The sequence below is a fragment of the Monodelphis domestica genome, chromosome 3 (genome assembly GCF_027887165.1).
Source record: "Monodelphis domestica isolate mMonDom1 chromosome 3, mMonDom1.pri, whole genome shotgun sequence".
NCBI classification, from domain to species: domain Eukaryota; kingdom Metazoa; phylum Chordata; class Mammalia; order Didelphimorphia; family Didelphidae; genus Monodelphis; species Monodelphis domestica.
Window position 1 is genome coordinate 68,906,957 of NC_077229.1, and position 26,592 is coordinate 68,933,548.

At 38.5% G+C, this 26,592-nt stretch overlaps 1 protein-coding gene across 2 annotated transcripts in view; it reads right to left on the reverse strand.

Moving 5' to 3' along the window:
- The window catches only part of LOC103102548 (mucin-16-like), a 29,286-nt gene extending 11,104 nt beyond the window's left edge, over nt 1-18,182 (reverse strand). For both annotated transcript variants that reach the window (XM_056820640.1, XM_056820639.1), the window contains exons 1-3: nt 17,772-18,182; nt 16,125-16,241; nt 10,910-10,948 (exon numbers count right to left, since the gene is read on the reverse strand). In XM_056820640.1, the coding sequence (XP_056676618.1) occupies nt 10,910-10,948; nt 16,125-16,241; nt 17,772-17,817 (202 nt within the window). In that variant the 5' untranslated portion in view covers nt 17,818-18,182. The remainder of the gene's footprint in view (nt 1-10,909; nt 10,949-16,124; nt 16,242-17,771) is intronic.
- Nucleotides 18,183-26,592: the final 8,410 nt, after the last annotated feature.

Genomic DNA, 26,592 nt, shown 5'->3' on the forward strand with positions numbered 1-26,592 from the left:
TCTCAAATTAACCTTCTAATCATGTACCTAGCTACAAAATGTTTTGTTATCCATCTCCTAAGTAATTGTGATTGATTGTGGAAGCTGAACAAAAGTAACAATGATTATCCTTAGGTCAGGGAGAACTAACATCTAGGATCACCCTGTTCTGATGTCATTCATCTATAGCAACAATGTTTCATTGAGTATTTACTTAAGCTTGGCATTTGCTGTTAAGTTCCATGGAAAAATATGTATAAAATGGATTGTGTGCCAAAGAAGTATGTAATCACTAACCTATATAATAAACAAGCCTCCATGCTATAGCAGAATGCTATGTGACTCCTGGGCATGTGCGACTGAGCACATAGCGTGTCTCATCTCTATTACTCAACTGATTCATTACACAAAGAAGGAGTAACACCTCACCCTCTGAAAGACCGCTGGACGTATCTCAAAATAAGACCTAGATTCAAATTGTGGCCCTGCCATGTGCTATGTTTTTGCCTTAGTTTCCTCACAAGTAAAATGAGGAGGTTAATCCATTTTCAAGGTTAAGAACTGATTACTTAAAAAAATTGCTGAAAATACTGAAAATTAGTTTTGCAGAAACTAGGGATGAACCAATATTCTTGCATCACATAACAAAATACCTTCCAAATGGGTACATGACTTAGATACAAAAGGTGATATAAAACAAATGAGAGTAATGGGGAAAATTTCAACTTACATATTAATGGACGGGGAGAGTTCATGATCACATGAGGGATAAATAGGTCAGAAAGATAAAATGGACAATGTTGCTTACATGAAATTAAGTTGCTTTCCCCTCAAAACAAAACCAATGTAGTAAAATTAGAAGGGAATCAGGTATTTGAGGAGAAAAAGTCTTTGCACTTGGCTTTTATTTTTATAAATTTGGATTAGAAATGAGACCCTGATCAGAAGAATTTGAAGCGAATCCAAGTTGATTGAAGATATAGAGATCTCTCGTCTGATCTCTATCAAATTACCCTTTAAAATCCTGATAAAATGCCTTACAATGAATTCTGGAGCAGTATTATAACACACACAAAAAAGATGACTGATTTTCCAGCACAAAACAACTTAGAAAAGCTAGCAGGACAGATGGAATGGACTGTGGTAGAGGTGGAAGTGGAACACATTTTGCACCAGGGCAGGCCCACCAAGCCAGCAGGCCTTGACCACAACTGAAGTAACAGGAAAGACTTCTGGAGCATTAAGTCCCAGATAATAAATGGGTGGGGGGGATCAGAAAATTGCTTAGAAGATTACATGGGTCCCTTTACTCACTCTTACGGCAATTCTTGTTACATTGCTCATATTCAGATCCCAGTCTGTGGGAGAGATTCTCTGGGTGGAGAAGGGCTAGCAGAGACCAGTGCTTGTAGCCACAGGAGAGCAGCAGACTCTCCCTGGTCACAGTTCCAAGGGAGGAAAGAGTGCTTAGGGTTACTCACAAAGCAGAATATAGACCAGAAGGGTACTAAACAAACCATTGCTTTCATGATACCAAATGTGAAGGGCTGAAAGCAGATTGATCCCTAGAGTTAACTCTGAGGGCAGCTGTACAAAGAACCTTAAACTTGGAGCAGTACTCAACTCTACCACAGGTACAGATTCAATTTTAACTCTCATTTTAAAAATGGAAAGGAAAGAGCTGGAAATGAGCAAAAAGATGAAAAAGAAATTCAACACAGAGAGCTATTTTGGTGACAAAGAAAACCAAAACAGAAAAGTAGAAGACTACAAAAATCAATGCCACTGCATGCAAACTTTCCAATAAAAATAAGGATTTTCAATAAAAATAAGGATCAAGCCAAAAAACAAACTAATGGAAGAAGCTCAAAAAGAGCTTTAATGATCCATTAGGAGAGGTAGAAGAAAATTCAGGAGAAGTGATGACAGTGATACAGGAAATTCATGTAAAAAGTCAACACCTTATAAAAGGAGGCACAAACAATATTGAAGAAATGAACATCTTTCAAGTCAGAATATATGAAGTGGTAAAAGACATTTTATAAAAATTCAATGAAGAGATGAACTCTTTCAAAAAGTAGAATTGGCCATATGGGACAAGATACACAAAAATACACTGAAGAAGAATTTCTTGAAAGGCAAAATTAGCACTAGGGGAAAAAAGAGGTATGAAAATTTGCTGAGGAAAACAACTTTAGATAGTAAAATGGGCCAAAGGGAATATGAACTACAAAACCTCACTCAAGAAAATTATCTTCTGTTGTCCATCAATGGGAAAATTGCTGAACAAATTGTGGCATCTGATGGTGATGGTATTGTGTTGAAACAAATTGTTGAACTGAAGGAATTCCATGTGAATCAGAAAGACACCTTCAGAAATTGATGCAGAGAGAAATGAGCAGAAGCAGGAGAACATGGTAATCAGAGACTGATTCATTGTGCCATAATCAAATGTAATGGACTTCTCTACTAGTAGCAATGCAATGTTCTAGGACAATCTATAGGAACTTATAAGAGAATGCTACCTACATCCAGAGAAAGAGGAGTGATTACAGAAATGCTTAAGAAAAACTTATGATTGATCAAATGGTCTGATTGACAAAATGATTGAGGATTTTGACTTTTGCACTTTATTTTTTTTTCATTGAAATGAAAAAAAAATTCATTTAATTAATTAATTTAGAAGATTTTCCCATGGTTACATGGTTCATGTTCTTTCCCTCCCCTTCTCCTCCCCCATAGCCAACACACAATACCATTGGGTTTTACTTGTGTCATTGATTTATCAAGGAAAGATAAGGACTGCAAAATGATTCTAAGTCACACGTATCAAGGAAAGATATATTGATGAAGACCTGTTTCCGAATTTTAATTGCACTCTGGTGATTGTTTGGAGTCTACATCCCCAGTCATATCCCCAATGACCCATGTGATCAAGCAGATGTTTTTCTTCTGTGTTTCTATTCCCACAGTTCCTCCTCTGAATGTGTATAGCTATCTTTCCCAAAAGTTCCTCAGAATTGTCTTGGATCATTGCATTATTGCAAATAGAGAAGTCCATTGCATTCAATTGTACCACAGTGTATCAGTCTCTCTGTATAATGTTCTCCTGGTTCTGCTCCTTTCACTCTGCATTAGTTCCTGGAGGTTGTTCAGGTCACATGGAATCCTTCCAGTTCATAATTCTTTATAGCACAATAGTATTCCATCAACAACAGATACCACAATTTCTTAAACCATTCCCCATTTGAAGGGCACACCTTTCATTTTCCAGTTTTTTGCCACCACAATGAGCACAGCTATAATTATTTTTGTACAAGTTTTTTCCCTTTGATATCTTTGGGGTAGTATAAACGCAAGGGTGATATGGCTGGATCAAAGGGAAGACAGTCTTTTAAAACCCTTTGGGCATAGTTCCAAATTGCCATCCAAAATGGTTGGATCAATTCACAACTCTACCAGTAATGTATTAATGTCCCAATTTTACCACATCCCCTCCAACATTTGTTATTTTCCTTTGCTAATGTTAGCTAATCTGCTAGGTGTGAGGTGATACCTCAGACTTGTTTTGATTTGCATTTCTCTTATTATGAGAGATTTAGAACATTTGTTCATGTGCTTATTGACAGTTTTGATTTCTTTATCTGAAAATTGTCTATTCATGTCCCTTCCCTTGCCCATTTATCAATTGCAGAATGGCTTGATTTTTTGTACAATTGATTTAGCTCTTTATATATTTGAGTAATTAGACTTTTGTCAGTGGTTTCTTATAAAAAATTTTCCCACTTTTTGCTTCCCATCTAATTTTGGTTGCATTGGTTTGTTTGAACAAACCCTTTTTAATTTAATGTAATCAAAGTTATTTATTTTACATTTTGTGATTTTTGATTGGTCTTAAATTATTTCCTTTCCCAAAGACTGGCAAGTATACTATTCTGTGTTCAACTAATTTATTTATAGTTTCCTTCTTTATATTCAAGTCATTCACCCATTCTGTGTTTATCTTGGTGTGGGGTGTGAGACACTGATCTAAACCTAATCTCTCCCATACTGTTTTCCCATTTTCCCAGCAGGTTTTGTCAAATAGTGCATTTTTGTTCCAAAAGCTGGGACCTTTGAGTTCATCATAGACTGTCTTCCTGAGGTCACTTACCCCAAGCCTATTCCGCTGATCCTCTCCTTCTGTCTGTTAGCCAGTACCATATTGTTTTGATGACCATTGCTTTATAGTATAAGTTTAAGATCTGGTACTGCTAGGCAACCTTCCTTCACATTTTTTTTCATTATTTCCCTTGATATTCTTGATCTTTTGTTCTTCCAAATGAACTTTGTCATAGTTTTTTCCTAATTCAGTAAAAAGGTTTCTTGGTAGTGTGATAGGTATGGCACTAAATAAGTAAATTAATTTGGGTAGAATGATAATTTTTATTGTTTGCTAATCCTACCCATAAGCAATTAATATTTTTCCAATTTTTTAGATCTAGTTTTAGTTTGGTGGAAAGTATTTTGTAGTTGTGTTTGTATAATTCCTCTCTTTATCTTTGCAAATAGATTCCTAAGTATTTTATATTGTCTAGGGTGATTTTAAATGGAATTTCTCTTTCTATCATCTGCTGCTTGGGTGTGTTGGAAATATGTAGAAATGCTGATGATTTATGTGGGTTCCTTTTGTATCTTGCAACTTTTCTAAAATTCTTGATTTTTCCATCAGCTTTTTAGTGGATTCTCTAGGATGCTTTAAGTAGACAATCATATCATCTGCAAAGAGTGATAGCTTGTTCTCCCCACTGCCTATTTTAATAAATTTCTTTTTCTTCTTTAATTTCTATAGCTAGTGTTTCTAGTACAATGTTAAATAATAGAGGTTATAAAGGGCACATCCTTGTTTCACTATTTTTATTATTGGGAATGATTCTAATTTGTCCTCATTGCAAATGATGCTTACTAATTGTTTTGGATATATATATATGTGTGTGTGTGTGTGAGTGTGTGTGGATATATATATATATATATATATATACTGTTTATTATTTTTAGGAAAAGTCCTTCTATTCCTATACTTTCTAGTGTTTTCAATAGGAAAAACTGTTGTATTTTGTCAAAAGCTTTTTCTGCATCTATTGAGATAATCATGTTACTTTTGTTGCTTTGCTTGTTGATATGGTCAATTATATGAATAATTTTCCTAATACTGAAACATCCTTGCATTCCTGGTATAAATCCCACCTGATCATAATGAATAACCCTCATGCCTTGCTAGATTCTTTTTCCCAATATTCTATTTAAGATTTTTGCATCTATATTCATTAGGGCGACTGGTCTGTAGATTTCTTTCTCTGGTTTTAATCTACCTGACTTTGGAAATCAGTCCCATATTTTTGTCATGAAAGGAATTTGGTAGAACTCCTTTTACTTGCTTATTATGTTAAATATTTTCAATAGTATTGGGATTGGTTGTTCTCTGAATGTTTGATAGGATTCATCTGTGAATCCATCTGGTCCTGTGGATTTTTTCTCAGGGAGTTCTTTGATTGCTTGCTTATTCAATTTCTTTTTCTGATATGGGATTATTTAAGCATTCTATGCTTTCTTCTGTTAATCAAGGCAATTTATATTTTTGTAAATATTCATTTATATCACCTAGATTTCCATATCTATATTGCCATACATTTGAGCAAAATAGATTTTAGTGATTGCCTTAATTGCCTCTTCATTAGAGGTGTTATCTCCCTGCTCTATCTCTGCACCCAAGGTTCACAAACTTCAGTCTTCTAGAGTCCTAAATGTCTAGCTGCTCTCTGGGGTTAGAAGTCCCTGGTGGTCATACTTAGCTACCAAGGAGCTAGAGTTGTCTCTGATTATGGCTTGCTGGCTGTGACTCTAGCATTTCAATACTAAGTTCTACTGTGGTGTCCCTTCTTTCATCTGAACTTGTTTTTTTGAGGTATTCTATATTGGTTGGTGGTTTGGAGAGTAAAAGTCCTGTTTAGACACAGCCGCCATCTTAACCCAGAAGTCCTGCTTTTGACTTTAAAAAATCACTTTATTAGTAATTGGGAAATAGGTTTTGAACAACAATAAATGTATAATGCAGTGAAATTGCTCTTCAGCTCTGGGAGGTGGGAAGTAGAAGGAGAGGGGAAGAACATGAATCATGCAACAGTGAAAAAATAGTCTTAATTAATTAATTAAAAATAAAAATGGAAAAAATCAGACATTAAAAATGAGAATTACGAAAGTGGAAGATAATGTCTCCATGAGATATCAAGAAATAATCAAAGAAAATCAAAAAATGAAAAAAAAGCATATTTGAAATGTTTCCTTCATTTGAAAAACTCTTATATGGGAAATAAATCTAGAAGAGATAATCTAAGGATTATGGAGTTATGTTAATTTCATGTTAAAAAAAGAGGTTAGGCATTATCTTTAAAGAAATTATCAAGGAAAACTGCTCCAATATTGCAGAATCAGAGGGCAAAAGAGAAATCAAAACAATTCATCAATTACCTCCTAAAAGCAAGTCCAAAAGGACCCTAGGATAGTATAGCCACATTCCAGAAATCCCAGGTCAAAGAGAAAATACCATGAAACAAGAAGAAACAATTCAAATACCATAGAACCATGATCAGGATAATCAATATTTTTCCAGCTTCTACATTAAAGGATCATAATGGATGGAATGTGAAATTCCAAAGGGCAAAGAGCTAGGACTTCAATCAAGGATCACTTAACCAGTAAAAATTAGCATAATGTTTCAGAGGGGGGAAATCGATAGTCCATGAAATAGAGGTCTTTCAAAAATTCTTGATGAAAAGATCAGAACTAAATGGGAAATGACTCTCAAACACAACATTCAAGAGAAGCCTAAAAGGCTAAACAGGAAAAAGAAATCAAAAGACTTTCAATAAGATTAAACTGCATACAACCATGCATGAGAAGATGATTCTTATAAAGTATCTGGTCATTATTAGGGAACTTAGAAGGAACATACATAGACAGATGGCAAGGGTATGGGTTGAATATGATGGGATGTTACAAAATAAAATAGTATAAAATAGAAATATGAGACAAGGGTAATGCATTGGGAGGAAGAAGAAGAGTAAAATAAAAAGGGCTCAATTATTTCACATAAAAGAGACAAGAAAGAGCTTTTTGCAGTGGAGGGGAAGAGAGCAGAGATTGGGAAGGAGGTCTCATTTCATTGGCTCAATGAGAGAAGAATACCCACAATCACTTGTGTATTAAAAATCTATTTACCCTGAATTAAAGAAGGAAGTGAAGGGAGTAAGAGAAGGGGTTAAGAGAACTGATAGAAAAAGAGGGCAAATTGGGGAAAGTGGAGGCCAGAACCTAAACAGGAGTAAATAAGATGGAGAGTGTTTTATTCACTAATCATAATGAAGGAAAAAAAAAAAGTTTACACAGCTCTCTAATAAGAGACTCATTTCTCAAATACGTAGAGAAATGAGTAGAATATACAAGAATACAAATCTTTCCCAAAATGATAAATGGTCAAAGGAGATGAAGAGGGAATTCTTAAAGTAATTAATGTTCTCTTTAGATGTGCAAAATATGCTCTAAACCACTATAATATAGAGTATTGCATATTAAAACAACTCTAAGTTGTCACTCTACAGCTCATCAGAGATTGGCTATTATGAAAGAAAAGGAAAATGACAAAACTTGGAGGGGATATGGAAAAATTGAGACACTAATGCCCTGTAGTGGAACTTGTGAACTTATTCATCCATTCTGAATGCTAGAGGGGATGTGGCAAAGTTGGGACACTAATGCATTGCTGGTGGAGTTATGAATTGATCCAACCATTCTGGAGGGCAATTTGGAACTATGACCAAGGGGCACTAAAAGACTGTCTGCCCTTTGATCACTGCTGGAGTGTGTACCCCAAAGAGATAAAAGGGAAAAATACTTGTACAAGAATATTCATAGCTGGGCTTTTTATTGTGGCAAAAAAAATTGGAAAATGAGGAAATACCCTTCATTTGAGGGAATGACTGAACCAATTGTGGTATCTGTTGCTGATGGAATACTATTGTGTTCAAAGGAATAATGAACTGGAGGAGTTCCATGGGAACTGGAATGACCTCCAGGAATTGATGTAGAGTGAAAAGAGCAGAACCAGGAGAACATTGTACACAGAGACCCATACACTGTGCTACAATCGAATGTAATGGACTTCTCCATTAGTGGCAAAGTAGTGATCCTGAACAACTTGGAGGGATCTACGAGAAAGAACACTATCCACATTCAGAGTAAAATCTGTGGGAATAGAAATACAGAAGAAAAACAACTACTTGATTACATGGGTCGAAGGGATATGATTGGGCATGAAGATTCTAAATGAACATCCTAATGCAAACACCAACAACATGGAAATAGGTTTTTATCAAGGACACATGTAATATTCAGTGGAATTGCATGTCGACTATGGGAAGGTTGGGTTGAGGGAAAGCAGGGAAAGAATATGATTCTTGTAACCAAGGAATAATGTTCTAAATTGACTAAATAAATAATTTACAAAAAAAAAAGATATTGGCTATTATGGAAGAAAAGGAAAATGTAAAACTTGGAGGGCAAATGGAAAAGTTGAGACACTAATGCCCTTTTGTGGAATTTTTGAAGTTATTTATCCATTCTGGAGAGCAATTTGGACTTATGCCCAAAGGCATAGGCCTAACAGTACATACTCTTTGAGCCAGTAATACCATTATTAGGTTTGTTTACCAAAGAGATTAAAAGGGGGGGAAGCAAGGGGTTATATGTGCAAAAATATTTAAAGCAGCTCTTTAGGGGGATGTGGGGGGATATATATTTGGCAAGTGAAAGGATATCCATCAATTGGGGAATGACAAAGTTGTAATATATGATTATTATGGAATACTATTGTGATATAAGAAATGAAAAGGAGGAACTCAGAAAAACCTGGAAAGATTTACAGGAATTAAAGCATAGTATAATAAACAGAACCAGGAGGACATTGAACACAGGGACAGGAATGCAGTACAATGAACAGACCTATGAATAACAGTTTTTTCTCAGGAATATAATGATCCAAAACTATGCCTCAGGACTCGTGATTTTTTTAAATGCCATCTGCTTCCAGGGAAAAAGAATTGATGAATTCTAAATCCAGAAGAAAGCAAGATTGTTTTCACCTTCTAATTTTTTTATTTCAGTTTCATTTCATAAAAGGTCTAATATAGGAAACTTTTATATGTTTACATATGTTAGATCTACATAATATTTGCTTACCATTTCAAAATGGGTGAGTGGGTGGGGGAATTTGTGACTCAATGATCCTTAAAAATTTTGGAAACTGTTGTTACATATAATAGAAAAATTTAATGTTGAAAAAATCAAAATGATTCTCCAATAATAGTCAAAGTTTATGAATAGGGAGGTCTCAATGAAGAAACTCAAGTAAACAATATCTATGTGTACAAATTACCCAAATCACTGATAATTATAGAAATAAAAATTAAAACAATTTTGGTGTTTCACATAAGCCCATACAATTGGAAAAGCTGGAAAAAAGGAAAAGGACCAATATTGGTAATGGAGAAAATGGGCTACTGATACACTGTTGGTAGAGCAGATCTGCACATTGGACTCAAATTTTAAGAAAGTAAACTAGAACTATGCCATGAAACTATGCATATAGCCTTTGGCTGAAAAATATCATTACTAGGTTTACATCCCAAAGAGTACAAAAAAAAAAAGAACCAGATATCCTAAGGAAAAAATACCAAACCTTTTTAATGTGGCAAAGAATGGAAATGAGGGGATACTAAAGAATGGAAGTTGAGGAGATACTCTCATCAGTAAGGGAATGACTGGACAAGTTCTCATGTTCATGAGTGTGATGAAATATTATTTTGCTATAATAAATTATTGAAGAGTAGCAGAGAGCTCCACTTCTAGAGTTATGAGGTCTTGGGTTCAAATCTGGCATGAAATTCTTCCTGGCTGTGTGACTCTGGATAAGTCACTTGACCCCAGTTGCCTAGCTTGTAACATTCTTTCTGCCTTGGAATGGATACTTAGTACCAGTTTTCAGACAGAAAAGCATGGCTTTCTTGAAAATAAATTTTGAGATATTTTCAGAAAAACCTGGGGAGACTTGTGAGCAGCACCAGAAGAACAATGTATACAATAACAACATCGTAAAAATAAATAACTTTAAAAGATTTAAGAATTCTGATCACTACCATGACTAATCAGAATACCAGAGAATCATTGATGAAGCATACGTTTGAACAGATTGGTGTTGGATTCAGGGGGCAGACTAGGATATATATTTTGGAAACAGCTAATGAAATAAATTTTTATAGATTATAGGTATTTCTTATAGTAATAATTTAAGGGGAGGTAGAAAAGACAGCTTTTTACATTGGAAATTTATTATTTAATTTTATCATGAGGAGTAGATTGAACTAGATAGCCTGGAAGTTCACTTCGAGATCTAAGTCTGTGATGTTATGAGTCTAGGACCAGTAGCTAGCTTTCAACTTCATAATTAAATGCAGCAAAATTTACCAGCAGTCATCAAAAATGCAAATGGCTGCTTCCTGCAGTGAGAGGAACTGAGGATGAAGTCAGAGAGAATGCTAAAGTGATGGTTTTTCTCTGAGGCACTGAGGAAGAAAGATCGTGAATGAAAACTATGGACCAGGTAAGCATGGTATGATTATAGGGAGAGGCTATAAAATACAAGGGAAACTATCTCTGTTTCACATGGTCACAGGGTGACATGTGGGGATTGAAATATGAGAAAGGAACCAGGATTTTCTGGTGTCTTTCTCTCTCTTTGGCCCTCCTATCCCAGCTTCTCTTTCCTAAGATGCTATTGGAACAAGATCAGGATGTACAAATTGTATCCTCTGTTTAGTGCCAGGATAAGAATACTCACTGTTTCTGAAGCAAGGGAAGCTGATTTGGTGTTTATAGCCTGTAGGGAGAGAAAACAGCCATGAGTGGAGAGACTATGGTTAGGAGAGAAACAGAAGAAAATAAATCTACCTATGATCCAATACTTAGGTAGTGCAGTGGACAGAGAACTTAACTTAGTCAGAAAGACCTGAGTTCAAAATTAGCCTCAGACATTTTAGTTCTGGTACTCTGGGCAAGTCACTTGACCCTGACTGCCTCAGGTTCTTCATCATAAAAACGGGGGTTATAAGAGCACCTACCTCTCCAAAGGTTGTTGCGAGGATGGAATGAGATGTTTGTCAAGCACTTGGCAGAGAGACTGATTCAAAGTAAGCATTATATAGACGTTAGTTATTATTATTAGAGCTGCAAGAGACCTCCTAGACGATTAAATCCAAGTCTAAGAGCTTAGAAAGCTAGGTGTCAGGTTCTAAGAGAGATCACTTAATGGGACACATATCTGAGGTCCAACCTCTGTTTCCTTGGCCTGTTTTCCTGAGCCTCGTGTCTCCTTATCAAACAAATCCACAAGTATTCAGTGCTTAAATCTATAGATGCAAAGAGGAAAATGACACAATCCTTGGCCTCAAAGACTGCTTTCCATGGAGGGTGACAGTGTGCACAATACACTAATATGTTTGTGCTGCATAAAAACGAGGGTATGAGATTGCATAGTTAATGGCTGGCCTCTGTGCCTATGTTACCCATAGAATATTGGCTGTCCCATAGTCCTGGCATCAGAGTGGAAGCTGACCTTGAACTAGTTCCCCTGCACTCAAGTACAGGATGAGAAAAGAATAGGGATTCTATGTCCCTCCCCTGTCAGTTTTGGTGACTAATGGAATTTGAGTTATAGATAGTTCCAGCCTGGTTCACAGCAGCTGGATTTGTACCTGATTCAGCATAGGCAGGGGTCACTGTGTTTAGCATAGTCCACCTGGACAAAGGGCCCGTCTCTCCAGAGTTGTGGCCTTAAACTCTTTGGGATATCCCCTGGAATTGTACTAGGAGGCAGGACTGAATTCACTTCAGGTGATGAGCTGAGCAATGAAATTGCTGAGGATAGGTACTGTTTGTCACCTTGACAGTAAAAGTTCTGGCTGTGGCCTCTGTGGGTAAGGGATTAGAGAGATTTTCTCTGATTCTGTATGTTGGCCACCATCAGTTGTGGTTGTCAAGGGATGCTATTTAACAGAGGTGACTAATAGGGATTTTTCTGCAGAACAGTGGTTAAGGACACCTTGGGGTCTTCAGAAAAAGAATTGGTTAAGGGGTGACTTGTGCTGCTTTCTGACTCAGTGCTTGGAGCTCGAGTGACAGGGCTCATAGGAGAAAGGATTATGTCTGACTTTGCTGCTAAGAGACAGAGTTGTCTGTTTGTTACTAGTGGCAGTTTCAGCAGATCTCATGTTCTTTTGCCATGGGCATAACTGGAAGAGGCTACAGGAGTTGGAGGGAAAAGAGTGTCATGTGCCAAGTAGGACTGAAGTTGTGAGAGACTTGTGACTTCTGAGCCTTAGGGCCAGAGAGAACCCATTCTTCCTTCAGAAAATGCTGGGGAGCTGCTGCTGGTGGAGATAGCTGGTATTTCACTGGTTGATGTCAAGTTTGAGACAGACTCTGCTATGATCCTAGTTCTTGTAGTAACTGAGATTTGGACTAAAGTGGGGTAAACATCCGGCTCTGGGTTGGACCCTTTCACAGGACTTGCCATGAAGACAGCCAGTCAAGCTCCTCTGAGGGAGACTGTCCAGATGTGAGTGTGCTGAGCTGTGAAACACCTAAACTACCAGCTCTATGGCCTCCCATCCTGGGGTACTGGGGGAGAAGGAGGAAACACCAGTGAGCTGTCCATTGTCCCTGGTTCTGAATTCAGTCACTGGTGCAACAGAGGGAGTACCCCTCTTAGGAAGTGTGGACTCAAGGGGTTTCATTGAAAAAGGTCCAATTGGGCTTATCTGAGCTCCAATCATGGCAGTGTTCATCATACCCCTAACAAAGGGTGAAGGGACAGTCCTGGACTAGTTGGTTCCTTTGCTTAGGCTAGGCAAAAAGTGGAGCCCCTTTCTGACTGTGGGTCTGTGGACTACATGCATTCTGAGTGATTCCAGGAGCATCTGTGTTCTCTGAAAAAAATGCTGAACACTGTTTCTACCATCACTTGGTCCTTCTCTAGACAGAAAAGGGCTTGTTTCTCCACCAGCAGATGTTGAGATAAGCCTGACTCTGTTACTGTCTGGGCATCCTGCTTCTCTGGAGTGGTTTACCTTGCAAGGGCCATCCTCAGACTCAGTTTCCTTTACTTTGAAATAAGGCATTAGTGCTAGATAAATCCGAGGGGCCCCTTCAAGTTCTAGATATCAGATCCCATGAGGGTAACCAGAATGAAGAAACATCTCAACACCATATCCACTAAGTATCTGTTGAAGGAACTGATTTCAGAGAAGTAATGGCTCAGAGGGAACATGATGGTTGTTTTCTAAGTATTTGAATGATTTTTCTTTGGAAGTGTTTTCTTGGAAACCCTTTTTTGGTTTGTTTCCCAGGGGAAGAACAAAAGCAATAAATGCAAAAGAACAAAGAGAAATTAACGTTGAGTATCAGGAAATCACTTTCTACCACTGAGCACTGCCCCCAAATGAGAGGCTGCCCCAGAAAGTAGTGGGTTCTCCTATATGTAAAATCTTACTGAAAAAGTTAGAAATGCTGCACTGGGGATGCTTGTTGGCTAGTCTGGAGTGGAGATTCTGCAGTTGTGGGTGGGACTCACTCCAGTCTCTTCCAAGTACCTGCTTTTCATTCCATAATCCTTGGGGACTTGAAAGCTATGGCCAAACCAATTCTCAAGAAGCCCATTCCTCTGAGATTCTAAAGATGAACCAGTGAATTATTGCCACACAGCAGAAAATGAAACCTCAAGAATTGTAAACCCCCGGCAGAGGAGGGATAGAGGAGAACTCTAATGCAACATGGACAGTAGACTCAGGAGCTAGAAGTCCATTTGTCTAGGCTGGGACAGACTCTACCCAAAACTCCTGATGGTGGCTTGCTAGGTCCCATAGAAAAACAGGCCATTATCTTTGGCAGTTGGCTACCAGCCTCCAATTCTCATTAGAAATTTACCAATCATAGAAAAGATTCTGAAGGGATATGGTTTATTCTTACCAATATCCTTGTTTCATCCCAAATGAAGTCTAAAGAAGACACAGGTGAGAACAGGGAATGCAATAGATGATCAGGCTTAATTAAGGGCTCCTATCCTGGCCTACTTTGGTTGGTCAAACCCAAAATATTTCTCCCAGGGGAAAGAGGAAGCCCTATATAATATGCTCGGGAAGAGAGATCAAAAGAAAAATTATTGCCACAAAGGCTTGAAGCCAAATGCCCTTCACAAAGGTATCTTCACTGCAGTCTCTGGAGGTGATTTCACTGGGTTTTCTCCAAAGAGTAGGAAGGAATCACTCTCCAGGAGAGGAAGCAAAGAGGAAGCATCTACTAACCTGTATGGTTAAGGGCATGTTTTTAACCCTTACATTCTTCTGCCTTGGAAACAATACATACTATATATACAAAAGAGGGGTAAGGACTAGGCAATGAGGATTAAATGCCTTGTACAGGGTCACACATTCAGGAAACATCTGAGGCCAGATTAGAACTGAGGGTGTCTGAGTGCTAGAAAGCTGTTTCTAGGTTGCTACAGGACCTCCTGCTGCTCTTTGGTTTAGCATTTGTGTGGTGCACATCACATCAGCTACTCTGTCTGCAGGAAGGAATGAGGGAGGGGTCCAGGGATCTGTCATGATTAACTCATAGTGTGTGCAACGTAGCAAATGCATGGTACTCACTTCACAGCCTAAGATTGTATGCATTCTGTTATTAATATGTACTCTGCCTCCAGGGAAAGTTACAAAACTGTATCTCAGATTTGGATATCCCAGGACCAATAGGACTATTCAGTTTTCACCAACAAGCAGTGGAACCACACAGACCACTTAGGCAGGCTACCCTCCTGGAGAGTGATCTGAGGGAGACAAGACTGATTTAAGAGACATAACTTGGAAATCCAAGCCCCAAAGTAGCCCAAAATAGGCACCCAGAGAGGAAAAAGCCAGGGGAGAGATTTCACCCAGGAGACAGCAGAGTAAAATCGAAGGAGCTCAAGAAATAGAAGGTAGTATATTATACCTGGGCTAAATTCCTAACCGAGATACTTACTCCTGCTGTGACTTTGGGCAAACCTGATCTGTAAAAGGGGGTCTTTGAACTAAATAATCCTGATGTTCCCCTCCAGACTTATATATTTTCTAACCCTCTGATCTTCTGCAATGTATAATCTCCTGAAGGACATTACAGAGCTAATAATGATGTTTCAATAACACAATATGACAACCACTGTGCTAAAGACTACTATTATTTGATTATTTCATCATATTTGTTCATAAATTAACCCTGGGAGGTATGTGCTATCCCCATATCATAGATGAGGAAACTGAGGCAGGCAGCAATTAAGGGACTCTGATTTGATCAGGGTCATGCAGCTCTAATAAGAGTTTGAGGCTGAATGGAATAGTTTTCCTAACTCCAAGCTCACCATTGCCTATTATAAGTAAATTTGTTTGTGCTCAAACTGATACAAATAAACAGGTGGTATTCTGGTTGAAGATTCAAGTTATTATCCCGGGGGAAAATATAGAAAAGATATTCAACTTTGATGTAATGGAAAAGAAATGGACATTCAAGGAATAGCAGGTAGATCCAACAGACCAGTTGGAGAAGTAATCATAATATTCCGATGATCAAAAAACCCTTAGTGATGGATGAGCTACGATGTTCAATTCAAATATTAGGAGTCTTACTACAAAGCCTATACAGAGCATATACTGAAGAAGGCTTCTGAGAAAAACAAACCGTAATCTTTTTCCAGTGTACTCTGGTCCCTGTGGTTAAAACTTTTAACAACATTCTTCTTCTATCTATTTCATTCTAACATTTTGAAAAATAAAGAGACTTCAGATCACATATTTTTCCTCCTACTACCTTCAGATATTCAACTGTATCAACCATGTAAGTAATATAAGCTGAAGGAAAAGCAGTACAAATAATGGTGAAATGGAAAGCCCTTAAAAGAGGAAGGATGACCTGGGAGGAAAGAATTTCTGTCAAACAGAGAAAGCAAAAAGGAGGCTTTTACTGACCTGAAGTATTGTTGGCAGTTATAGTGGACACCGAGGAGTCATCTGATGGGGCAACGGTACCATCAGGCAAAGAGGTGTCAAATTTTTTTCTTCCAGAAGCCAGTCTTCTGTTTAAATCTTTGGGAAAAGGAAGTCAGTCATAAAGTCAATCAAATAACACTTATTAACATTTATTGACTTGAGTACCCTCATGAGGAAGGCAAAGTACAAAAAATGTTTAGAAAGATTCAAAATTCAAAATATACTGCCTGTCTCTTCTCTCTCTCCTTTACTTCCTTATCTTGGCTCCATAGGTCCCTTTTTTCTCAAAGTCAGTCGGATGACTTAAATACACTGCCCAAAATAATGACAGTCAATTTGAGTCAATAGGAAGGGAGGAGTGGAGAAGGAGAAAAGATAAGATGAAAAAAAGTAAGGAGGGAAAGAAGCTATTTTGAGTGCCAAATGACGCCCTTCCAGACAGTCTGAAAGGGAACTGGAGTGAGCATGACAGAATATCCTAAAAACCCTGAAGTCAGGCCCACCAATACAGATTACGAAAGAAGACAGTCAGGAGTGATTCCCATGGACTAACAAGATCCCCAACAGGAGTTGAGGCTTCCTTGTGAATCCACTGGAGGTGGTGGGAACAAGACCTGTCTGCAATGTGTTCTTACTCCCTCCTGGGCTCCACAGTCCACCTCCTCAAATCCTCTTCCTCTGGATGACTCCCCTTGGCAGACTAGTACATGTCAACTACTGACAAATGTTCACTCTCCTCAAATAGCCTCCTAGACAAGCAGCGGGCAAACTGTTACTTCTCCTACATCTTCCAAAGGATAAAAAAGGCCATCTATTTTCAATCAAGAAAAAATAGATACTTAGGAGAAAGCTCCAAAGAGAGAAACTGAGGAAGAAAGAACAAAAATGTTCCCAGAAATGGAAATTCAAGTGCAAATCACCAAGACCCAAGAAGAGCACTGTAAATATCCATGAGATGGAGAACTCTCAGAAAGAAGAAACCAAAACTGGGTCCCATGTACATTTGTCCAGCAGAGGAAGCAGAGATTGACTCTTACAAACCTGAAGTACTAGCACTGGTAATGGGCACCATGGACTCACTGGCTGGAGATATGGCATCTTCATGTCAGGTTAGGTCTGCCAGTGGCAGTGTTGAGACCTAGGCTGTTGCTCATACATTTAAAGAAGGGAAGTCAGTCAATCCCTCATCCAGCACACACTTATTGAGAATTACTGCACACCAGGCAGAGCCCATTTAGATAAGGATGAAAGAAGTCCATACAAAAAAATCTGAGTATCTTTGATCAGTCTATCCCTTTTCTCAACTGCCCCAAGGCACTTACCACAGCCCAATTTTAACTCCTATGTAAAGCCTTTCACCAAAATGAGGAAAGGAAGGGTCATTTGAGGCCCAAGGAAGACAAGACTCCACTGAAGAAGAGTGTGAGAAACTAAATTGACTATTAGAATCCAAAATTCCCCAGGGGAAGCTCTATCAGAAAATGGAATGTCTTCATGTTAAATATATATGGTTTCTTCCTACCTTAAAGCAGAAAGTAATCAACCTCCCCAACTCAAACATGACCCTGATCTTCCCAAGAAGAAAAAGAGTTCATGAAGGACCATGGACTGAACCAAAGACTTTACCTGTTTTTCTCTGTTTCCTATAATGGTGCGTACAATTTGCACCCATCGTTCAGGGGAGAAAATGAATAGAGGTAAGGGTTGATGGGGACCTTAGTCCAAGGTAACCCAACTGAGCTCAGTTAATTCCTTTTATAGGGGCCTTTATTGTGATGTCAGTTTCAACTGTATATTGATTCCATGTTACCATGGAAATGGGAACTTTGTTGATAGAGACTGAGTCAGATGAAAATAGTAAATGTTGGGCTGATGCCTTCCCTTGAAGAAGAGATCCTTTTGTGGAAGGAGTTGAATGGACTAGTTTCAGGATATCTGGTAGTGTTAGGTTCCCACCCTGTGGTTGTGGCTTCACTAGGGGTGCCCATGGGGGGAAAGGAAAAAGAGATCCCTTTTGGGCGGATGTCTGAGGAAGGATCAGAGTCTAGCATACCTTTAGACTCGACTGATGTGGAATGATGTGGGAGAAAGTTAGTGTCCACAGACTCTCTTGAAGAAGCTTCAGTAGTTCTGGGGATAGGGTGGTCCTTAAAGAAAAGAAATGATTGTTTGGGGAGCCTCTGGACATTATTTCCCTGTAGCACAATTCATAGTGGGAGTTGGTGGATTGAGCAGAGAGCATTGTGAAATATGAGATGGATAATTTTGAGTACATTAATTTGAAAAGATTTTGTAGAAATAAAATAAATTCTGTCAAGATTAGAAGGAAAGCAGAAAATTGGGTAGACATTTTTATACACTCAAATGTCAAACATATAGAGATCTTTGCTGTGTGTTTATAAGAAACACAGCCATCCCCAAATTGGTAAATGGCCCAAAGTTATAAATAGACAAGTTTTGGATGGAGAAATCAAAGCCATATATAGTTATATGAAAAAAGTGCTCCAAGTCACTAGTGATTAGAGAAATGCCAACTTCTGAGATATTATTTCATATCCATCAGATTGGCTAAACTGACCAAAGGGCAATTATTGGAAGGGATGTGGAAAAAAAGAACACAAATACACTGTTGGTGGAGCTGTAAACCAGCCAATCCATCCATTGTGAAGTTATTCCTGACCGACACATACAGAGTTATAAAATTGTATAGACTCAGGAATCCCATAATTGTGTCTGTTTTCCAAGAAGATCAGAGGAAAGGGAAAAGAATTCATATATTCTAAGAGATTTATAGTGGTTCACTTTGTGGTGTCAAAGAATTGGCAACTGAAGCGATGCCCATTAATTGGGAATTGGCTATACCAATTGTGGTAAATGAGTATGATTGAACACTTCTATGCTGCAAGTAGTGATGAACTGGCAAATTTCTAAGGAACTGGGAAAGAACTACACAGGCTAATGAACAGTGAAATGATTAGAACCAAGAGAACACTATACACAATGACAGAATTAATACTAGAGGAATAAATTGTGAATGTTACCTCCAGTGTGTAAACTGAAATGTGAAAACACTAAAGAATTTCATTGTATGAACATACTGATTTCCCATATAATACTTTCTGTGATACAGATAGGGTAGGGAAGAGCAGGGATACTTGTGTTCAGAACTTATTATTTAGATGTGAAGAAAAGTAAGTTAAACATAGCAGAGATTTGTAACTTCATATATGAACAATCTTGTTCTTTCTGTATAGATATGTTTGTTTCATTGAGTTTTTTAATCTATTGAAATAAAATTTTAAAAAGAAAAGCAATGGGCAAAATATTGCTTCTCCTACATCTTCCAAAGGAAGAGTCCAAATTCACAATCTCAAAGGAATAGAAATTGGAAAAGACATGTGATACCCAATGGAATCGCGTGTGGGCTATGGGAGAGGTGGTGGGAGGGTGGGGAAGAAAAGAAAATGATCTTTGTTTCCAATGAATAGTGTTTGGAAATGACCAAATAAAAATTAAAAAAGAAAAAAAGAAATTAAAAAAAAAAGAAATTGGAAAAGGTTTCAAATAGAGAAATCGAGGAAGATAGAATTAAATATTGTGAGAAATAAAATTTCCTAGGGCCCAAGAATTATCCATGAAATCGAGACCTTCCAAAGAAGGAAAGAGAAACCAAGCATTCGTGAAGATTTGTCCAGGACAAGGGGGACAGAAGAGACTTTTCCTAACTCGAAACACTGACAGTAGTGGTAGGCACTAGGGCTGATTGGCTGTTAACTTTGGTATCTTCAAGTAAGGATAAGCCTGTAATGGGGGTGCCAGCACCCAAATGCTAATTGATGCTCGCAAAAAAGGAAATTGCTCATTCCTTCCATCAGTATATATTTTCTGAGTATTTACTGTATGCCAGGCAGGGAGTCCTCTCAGATATGAAGCAGCATAAAAAGACCTATGATCTCCCACAGGTTCATGCATAATCTCTGTGTCTTTGGTTATTTCATCCCTTCCTTAAAGAACCTCCAGAATTACACTCATTACACAGCCCAATTCTGCATCACACCAAAGTATTTGACCAGAATGTAAAATTGCAATTTCTGCCCAAAGGCGAGGGTCATTTTAACCCCAAAGACCACAAGGCTACCCTCATGGCCAGTGTGGGGAACTAGAGTGCTCAACAGAGGTCAGGGATCTTGAGTGGATGGAAATAGAGGGCCTGAGGGGGAACTATCCAGGAAGGACATGGTTTCCTGTTAAAGACACAGGGATTTTTCAAACCTCAAGACACAAATGAATCAACCTCCCCCACCTCAAATCTGACACTCCAGAAAGGAGGGGGGAGGTCACAAATACTCATGAATAGGACTGAAATGGAAGCATCAAGGCCCGAAGCAGAGATGAGGGAGGGATGCCTGCTTCTGAATGTGGACCCTGAGGGGGAAGAGGCAGATGTCCACTGGGTCTCCTTGTCCATTGAGGATGATGTAAATAACTAATTTCCTTTGTTCTCCTATCTCCCTTGTTCTGCTTTCTTTCCTTTGTTCTGCTCTGAGCCAGTGTGGGTAAAAAATGTTGTTGGGGCCCCAGAGAATGGGGTCATCCCAGGAGAAGAGGTGCTACTCTAGGATGTGGTGTAGTTGAACATAGGAGAAGAGTCTAAGGTGAGGTTGGACAGCAAATGCAGCTTGCCAGAGGTACCTGCCTCTAGGGAATGAACAAAGAAAAGGCTAGCTGCCTCAGTCAAGGTGGTGACCAAGATGAGAATGCTGTTGTCTGATGTCATTAGATACCTGAGCATAAATCTAGATAAACTTGTTCATGAGTCAGTATGTGTGCGGAAGAAAACTAGCGTCTCTTGTCAGGGGAGAGCTGAAGGGCAGGCCAGTCCCTGATGGTTGTCCCCTAGCCTTGGGGCCTCTTCCCCAGTAGCTGAGCCAATGTGAACACAACACTCTGAATTGGTGGCGGGCCTAGAGATTGAGACATCTGTCCTGAGATTCATGGGGCATAGAGATGTGGTCTTGTGAGAAGATCCACTTTGCTTCTCAGATGTAAACATGGGGAAAATGAAAGAAGAGCTGACCCCCATGCCTGGGGAAAGAGTAGAATCTGACCTGGCATCTCCTATTCTGAGTGTAGGAATTAAATTTTAATGCTTTGACTAAAACATATGAAAATTATAAATAATTTGGTGGTCACCAATTTAAAGTAGTATTGCTCAAAGTTGAAATGACTTTTAATAGCTTTTATTTACAAAAGAGGTTGAGTGAAAGTAAATACAGAAAGGTAGAGAAGACATTTAGCCTATCTATCTGAATATTACTCCAGGGTTTGACTCAGCCAGGACTTGTTGACCTTTGGTTGGGATAAAACCCTCTCCAGAAGGCAGGAAAGGACAACCAGCCATTCACTCACCCAAATTCCCTCCAAGAAGAGGGTCAATACTAAGAACTGAACAAAATCTCCACTATTGTCCTAATCGTGTTTACTGCTGGTTCTAAGAAGACAGGAGACAGGGAGATCTTATTCTTCCTTCAGAGGATGGATGGTCACATTTTTCCAAATGTAATGTCACTTCTGAGAGAGCCAAGACAATCCCAAGGCTCCATTAAGGGAGCTCTTATGCTACAAGGGCAGAACTCAAAAGGGAGAAAAGCTTTGGGGAGGCAGCAGAGGGGATTCCTGCTCTTGGAGGAAGGTCAGGCTAGGCAGCATATGGACCTCCTTCTAATTCTTCCCATTCAGTTTCCATCTCAGAATGAGAGCCCAGATCTATATCCACAAGCAGAGAAGGTAGTTAGGTTAGGTCAAGTTAGGTGGTGAGAGGTTCCATTCTTTCCTTTGCTCTAGTGAGAAATGAACTCTTTGGGTTTAGAGCTGGAAAAGGTGTTGTGGTTCATCTAGTTAAACTCTCTCATTTGATAGAATAAGAAACTAAGGATCTGAGTAAATAACATTCCCAAGTTCACTTAGGTAGTAACAGAGTCAAGATATGAGTCCATTTCCTCTGATTCTAAATCCAACATTCCTTACACACCCCTTGTAATTCCAGTTTCGCAACTCTCCTGTCACAGTGTTCAGAAGCAGTTTCATGAGGTCTTCTTTGAGTCCATCCCATAACAAGAGTCCTGTGCCCATCTTGGTTCGCTTATCACCATGCCCAGCTTCCTATGAGAGGGACCTTGTTGGAGATAATATCTAACTGGTTACTTTTCTCCTATTTCTGCTTTGTGCAAATTTGTAACTAAATACAGTTCTTTAGTTCTACAAATATGGCTCTCTGTCTCATTCCATCTGTTAGACTATGGTCCAGCAGAACTGAAATTATATCTAAAATAAGGGTTTTTAACACAGTCCATTGGGTTTAAGGGGTCTATCGACCCTTATATAGATTTCAGGGAGGCGCGATCATCAACTTGAATGGGAAAAAATAAAAAACATTTTTTATTACTATGTAACCTCTTGGTTTTTGAGAATCCTTTTGGTAATGGTATATTTTTTCTTTTATGCACTTAAAAACATTATTCTGTTTCACCAGACTGCTAGAAGGGTCTATAACACAAAAAAGGTGAAGAGTAGAAATAGCCTCTCATATCCAGTATTGTGAATACAAGTATTTAACAAATGATTGTTGAGCAAATAAGTAGGTTAAATGAAGCTTCCTCCCCTCTCCAGCAACTAGGAAGTATTCTCCATTACTTAAAAGTTGGACTAGATGCCTTCTGAGTTCCCTTTCATTTTTATTATTCTTTGTGAACTGGGACTTGGAGTTAGAGACCCCATAATCTATTTCTGACATTTGCTAGCTGAGTGATCTTGAAAGTAAATCCTTCCCCTACTTGAATCTCAATTTGTTCTCTGAGAAATTTAATAGGTCCCTTCTGAAGGTCCCTACCAGTTCAAATAACTATAGACTGCCACTTGGCCAGGAATTTCCAAAAGAGAGAACTTTCACTAAAGTTCCTAACAGTAGATCCTTTGCAGTCAGCTGATGCAGAGAATAAGATTACTAGACTGGTAGTCAGGGAAACCTGTGTTCAAATCCTCTTTCCCTGGGATAAATACTTAAATTTTCTCACTTTCTTCATCTGTAAAATATAGATAACAGCCCCTTCAGTGAACATGGTTATGGGAATTGAACAAACTAAATTAGAGATTTTTGATGAGTTGAAAAGTGGTCAAGAATGGATTCTGGGATACAGGGCTTATGCCTATGGGCATTCTGTCTTTAAAGAAGACAAGAGGTCAAGATGGAGGCCTAGAAGGAGCAGAAGTTCAGACCTCTGAATACCCTTCCTAACCGATCACAAACTGAATGCTCCCAGAGGACTGAAAAACAAACCTAACAACAAGACAGAGCCACGGAACCCTCCTGCTGGACTTAATTCAAAGGGTATGCCCCCCAAAAAACCAGAATCTGAGAATACTCAGGTTTAAGGGGAAGACAAAAGGACCGTTCCAGGACCCATCCACTCTCCCACCCAGAGCGCTGATTTCCAACAGAGCGCAAATTTCCAACAGAGACTACACCGAGAGATCTCCTGTTAAAACTCCAAGAGAGGAGACAGACAGAAGCCCCCAAAACCAAAAATATTAAAGGAACAAGTGCACAAACAAATAGGGGGGGGGGGAAGAAGGGATGAATTTTAGCAAAAAACAGAAAAGGGAGAAAGAAACTATGATAGACAGCTTCTACTCAGCAAACGGAACAGAGGAGGAGAAATCAGCAAACCATAAATCAGAAATCCCAGCAAATTGGATACAGGCTATGAAGAACTCAAAACACAATTAAGAGAGCCTGAATACAATTGGGGAAAGAACTTAAAAATTAAGATGTGTAATTGGGAAACAGAGGCACTTGAACTAAAACAAGAAAATAATGTCTTGAAAGCCAAAATCAACAAGCTAGAAAATGAGGCAAAGGAGATGAAAGATGAGGTAAAGAGGATGAGAGACAACCTTCAAAGAAAATCAGACCAGAAGGAAAAGGATGACAAAAAAAAAACAGGGATGGCATCCAGTCTTTAAGAACCAGAATACAAAAACTGGAATTATGTGACCTCACAAGGCAGCAGGGCACTATAAAACAAAACGAAAAGAATTAAAAAATTGAGGAAAACATGAAGCATCTCATTCACAAAACAGATGATTTAGAAAATCATTTGAGAAGAGACAATTTAAGAATCATTGGTCTACCAGAAGACCATGACAAAAGAAAAAGCCTGGACATAATACTACAGGAAATTATTCAGGAAAACAGCCCCGATATCCTAGAACAAGAGGGGAAAGTGGAGATTGAAAGGATGCACAGATCACCTCCTGTATTTAATCCCCAACTGACAACACCCAGGAATATTATAGCCAAATTCAAAAACTATCAGACCAAAGAAAAAATATTACAAGCTGCCAAGAAGAACCCATTCAGATACCATGGAAACACAGTGAGGATAACACAGGATATGGCTGCATACACACAGAAGGACCGAAAGGCAAGAAATAGGATATTCTGGAAAGAAAGGGAACTAGGTCTACAACCAAGAATCAAATAGCCATCAAAACTGACTATATTCTTACAGGGGAAAGTTCAACACAATAGAAGAATTCCAAGCATTCATAAAGAAAAGACCAGACCTGAACAGAAAATTTGATGTCCAAGCACAGAACTCAAGAGAATCATCTTGAGTTAGGTAATTAAAAAAAGTAATAAAAAAGGGAAAAAAACAAAACAACAACAAAAAATGTTTAAGAGACTCAATAAGTAAAAATGGTATGTATCCCTATAAGAAAAAAGGTCATTGGTAACTCTTAAAAACTGTTGCTATCACCTGGGCAGCTAGAAGAATTACACTTAGAGGGAACAATGACAAACTGTATAGGATGAAAGGACAAGACATAAATAGGTATACAGATATATGCATGCATAAATACATATACATGTGTCTGTGAATATATATATATGCATATATATATACAACCAGAGCTGAAAAAAAAGAGGTTAATACTAAAAGAAATGGGAAAAGAAATAATTGGAGGAAAATTTATATGTCACAAAGAAGCTCATGGCGGGAGGGGGAGAACATCGATACACTGGAAGGGTAAAGAGGTTGGAGATAGGAAATACTCAACTCTTACGTGCTTTGAAACTGACCCAAAGAGCAAAGAACAATCCAATCCATTGGGGCAGAGAATAGATTTGCATCCTATAGAGGAGTAGAAGGGTAAAAAATGGACTTGTGGGGAGGGAAGCAGTACAAACGAGAGAGAAGTTTGGGGGGGGGATTGCCCCCTAACTGGATTTTTGTCAATTATTGGTTTGGGTGTTTTTTCCCCTCATCCTCAAATTGTTCTAATCTTTAAATTGACTATGTTTTTATGATCCTTTGGGGAAGTCCTTCTTCAGAAGAGGATCAAACGAGGGTATGTAAAAATAGACTTGAATCCAGGACTTCAATCCCCAGAAGTCCTTGATCCACTTCCCCAGAATGCTTTGTAATCTCACTGAATTCTCACCTGGGCTGACAGCAAAATCATTATTTAAAGGGTCTCTTCTCTTCCTGGCACCCACTGTCAAAGAGACACGTCTCATGATGTGAGTGAAATTTGGATGGGCCTCATGGCAAACCTAGCATGTGCTTCTCTTGCTTGTATTTTCTTTAACCCTTGACCTTTAATAAACCTCATAAAAATAATACTCCTTGCAGAGAGAAACTAATTTCTACCCTGCCTCAGATTCCCCAAATTTTTAATCTTTACATATATCAAATTAAAAAGTTTTTCTACAAACAAAACCAGTGTAACTAAAATTAGAAGGGAAGCAACAAATTGGGATACAATCTTCATAACAGAAACCTCTAACAAAGGTCTAATTACTCAAATTTATAAAGAGCTAAACCATTTGCACAAAAAATCAAGCCATTCCCCAATTGAAAAATAGGCAAGGGACATGAATAGGCAGTTTTCAGATAAAGAAATCAAAACTATTAATAAGCACATGAAAAAGTCTTCTAAATCTCTTATAATCAGAGAGATGCAAATCAAAACAACTCTGAGGTATGACCTCACCGTAGGAGATTGGCTAACATGACAGCAAAAGAAAGTAATGAATGCTGGAGGGGATGTGGCAAAGTGGAGACACTAATTCATTGCTGGTGGAGTTGTGAATTGATCCAAACATTCTGGAGGGCAATCTGGAATTATACTCAAATTGTAATAAAAGACTGTCTGCCCTTTGATCCAGCCATAGCACTGCTGGGTCTGTACCCCAAAGAGATAATAAGGAAAAAGACAGGTCAAGAATATTCATAGCTGCGCTCCTTGTGGTGGTCAAAAATTGGAAAATGAGGGGATTCCCTTCAATTGGGGAATGGCTGAACAAATTATGGTAAATATTGGTGATGGAATACTATTGTGCTAAATGGAATAATAAAGTGGAGGAATTCCATGGAGACTAGAA